Source organism: Alosa pseudoharengus, unplaced genomic scaffold (genome assembly GCF_046254945.1).
Source record: "Alosa pseudoharengus isolate Yale_2024_CS ecotype anadromous, Long Island Sound unplaced genomic scaffold, YU_APseudo_1.1 YU_APseudo_1.1_scf_23, whole genome shotgun sequence".
In the NCBI taxonomy this organism is placed as follows: domain Eukaryota; kingdom Metazoa; phylum Chordata; class Actinopteri; order Clupeiformes; family Clupeidae; genus Alosa; species Alosa pseudoharengus.
Genome location: NW_027468685.1, coordinates 3568390 through 3570889, shown reverse-complemented (window position 1 = coordinate 3570889; position 2500 = coordinate 3568390). Strand labels below are relative to the sequence as shown.

Sequence of the window (2500 nt, the reverse complement as noted above, 5' to 3'; positions counted from 1 at the left end):
TATACCCAACACAGCCCTCACCTGTACCCAACACCTGTACCCAACACAGCCCACACCTGTACCCAACACCTGTACCCAACACAGCCCACACCTGTACCCAACACAGCCCACACCTCTACCCAACACCTCTACCCAACACAGCCTACACCTGTACCCAACACAGCCCACACCTGTACCCAACACCTCTACCCAACACAGCACTCACCTGTACCCAACACAGCCCTTACCTCTACCCAACACAGCACTCACCTGTACCCAACACAGCACACACACCTGTACCCAACACAGCCCACACCTGTACCCAACACAGCACACACCTGCACCCTCTACCCAACACAACCCACACCTGTACCCAACACCTCTACCCAACACAGCCCACACCTGTACCCAACACAACACACACCTGTACCCAACACCTCTACCCAACACAGCCCACACCTGTACCCAACACAACACACACCTGTACCCAACACTGACCTGTACTGTGTGTTCCTCTCAGACACTGGGTGGTGGCGGGGCAGAGGGTGTGATGGCGTTCCGCACGCGCTCCAAGCGGCCCCTGAGAGACGTCCCCTTAGAGGAGCTGGAGGCGGAGCTGCGCGCGCCGGATTTCACCCCTGACCTCTACGACATGTTCTCCGCTCACGAGGACCGGGAGTGGACACACTGGCTGCAAGGACTCATGAGTTCCATGAGCAATGAGGGTAAGGGAGTGGAGCTGTGGCTTAAACAACAAGAATAACACTGGGGCCACACTGGACATGCAACTGAAGCCATCCATAGTGTATGCTGCAACAATTAGCTACAATTAGCTTCCATAGTGTAGCGTATGCTGCAACAATTAGCTACAATTAGCTTCCATAGCGTATGCTGCAACAATTAGCTACAATTAGCTTCCATAACGTATGCTGCAACAATTAGCTACAATTAGCTTCCATAGTGTAGCGTATGCTGCAACAATTAGCTACAATTAGCTTCCATAGCGTATGCTGCAACAATTAGCTACAATTAGCTTCCATAGTGTAGCGTATGCTGCAACAATTAGCTACAATTAGCTTCCATAGCGTATGCTGCAACAATTAGCTACAATTAGCTTCCATAGTGTAGCGTATGCTGCAACAGTTAGCTACAATTAGCTTCCATAGTGTAGCGTATGCTGCAACAGTTAGCTACAATTAGCTTCCATAGTGTAGCGTACGCTGCAACAATTAGCTACAATTAGCTTCCATAGCGTATGCTACAACAATTAGCTACAATTAGCTTCCATAGCATATGCTACAACAGTTAACTACAATTAGCTTCCGTAGTGTACGGTATGCTGCAACAATTAGCTACAATTATCTTCTGTAGCGTATGCTGCAGCAATTAGCCTCCACAGTAGTCAATGGAACTGGCTACACCAGATCTGAGCGCAGCGAGCACATTTGTAAAACAGTCCTCTAAAACAATTTTTACGCACTTACGCATTTTTACACACAAGGTTGCAGAGCTCTGGCATGTACAACAAAGGTAAGGTAGGGGTGGGGCCCAGAGTGTAGGGCTGCAGCAACTTGAGTTAGGTAAAACAGATTGTTTTTGTTTGTTTTTTTGTACCGATAGTACTCGGTGACCTCGAGAAACGGAGATCTATGTGAAAATTCGCTGAATTTCCCCTTTAATTTATGGTCCAGGCGACAAATGTCGCTCAGCAGAATATGATGTAAAAAAGACTTTGTGTCTGCTAGGGTGTTGCAGAGCTTGTCACATACATCAAACAAATTGAAACAATAATTTTTCTGAAGTGATGTTTGTCGTCCTGACCATACATTAGGTCATTAGGACATTAGGACATCTGATCAGATATATATATGTCTGTGAAAAAGTCCGTTGGAATGAACAGTGTGTTCTGTGCTGCAGAGGAAGTGGACGATGACGACGACCCGGAGTATAACTTCCTGGCCGACACTGATGAGCCCGACGTGGAGGACTACAGGAACGACCGCGCCGTACGCATCACCAGTGAGTACGCCTGCCACCTCCCCCTCTGTCTGTCTGTCTGTCCGGTGCCCATATGCGTCACTAGTGAGTATGCCCGCTGGTGCCCATACTCGTCACTAGTGAGTATGCCCGCTGGTGCCCATACGCGTCACTAGTGAGTATGCCCGCTGGTGTCCATACCCGCTGGTGCCCATAAGCGTCACTAGTGAGTATGCCCGCTGGTGCCCATACGCGTCACTAGTGAGTATGCCCGCTGGTGCCCATACCCGCTGGTGCCCATAAGCGTCACTAGTGAGTATGCCCGCTGGTGCCCATATGCGTCACTAGTGAGTATGCCGGCTGGTGCCCATAAGCGTCACTAGTGAGTATGCCCGCTGGTGCCCATACGCGTCACTAGTGAGTATGCCCGCTGGTGCCCATAAGCATCACTAGTGAGTATGCCCGCTGGTGAGTATGCCCGCTGGTGAGTATGCCCGCTGGTGAGTATGCCCGCTGGTGAGTATGCCCGCTGTCTTTCTCTGCA

The 2500-nt window shown here is 50.1% G+C and overlaps 1 protein-coding gene across 5 annotated transcripts in view; it reads left to right on the top strand.

Moving 5' to 3' along the window:
* Window positions 1-2500, top strand: part of gon4la (gon-4 like a) — a 24554-nt gene that overhangs the window by 6273 nt on the left and 15781 nt on the right. For all 5 annotated transcript variants that reach the window (XM_076301125.1, XM_076301126.1, XM_076301128.1 and 2 more), the window contains exons 11-12: window positions 500-704; window positions 1897-1998. In XM_076301125.1, coding sequence (XP_076157240.1) covers window positions 500-704; window positions 1897-1998 — 307 coding nt within the window. The remainder of the gene's footprint in view (window positions 1-499; window positions 705-1896; window positions 1999-2500) is intronic.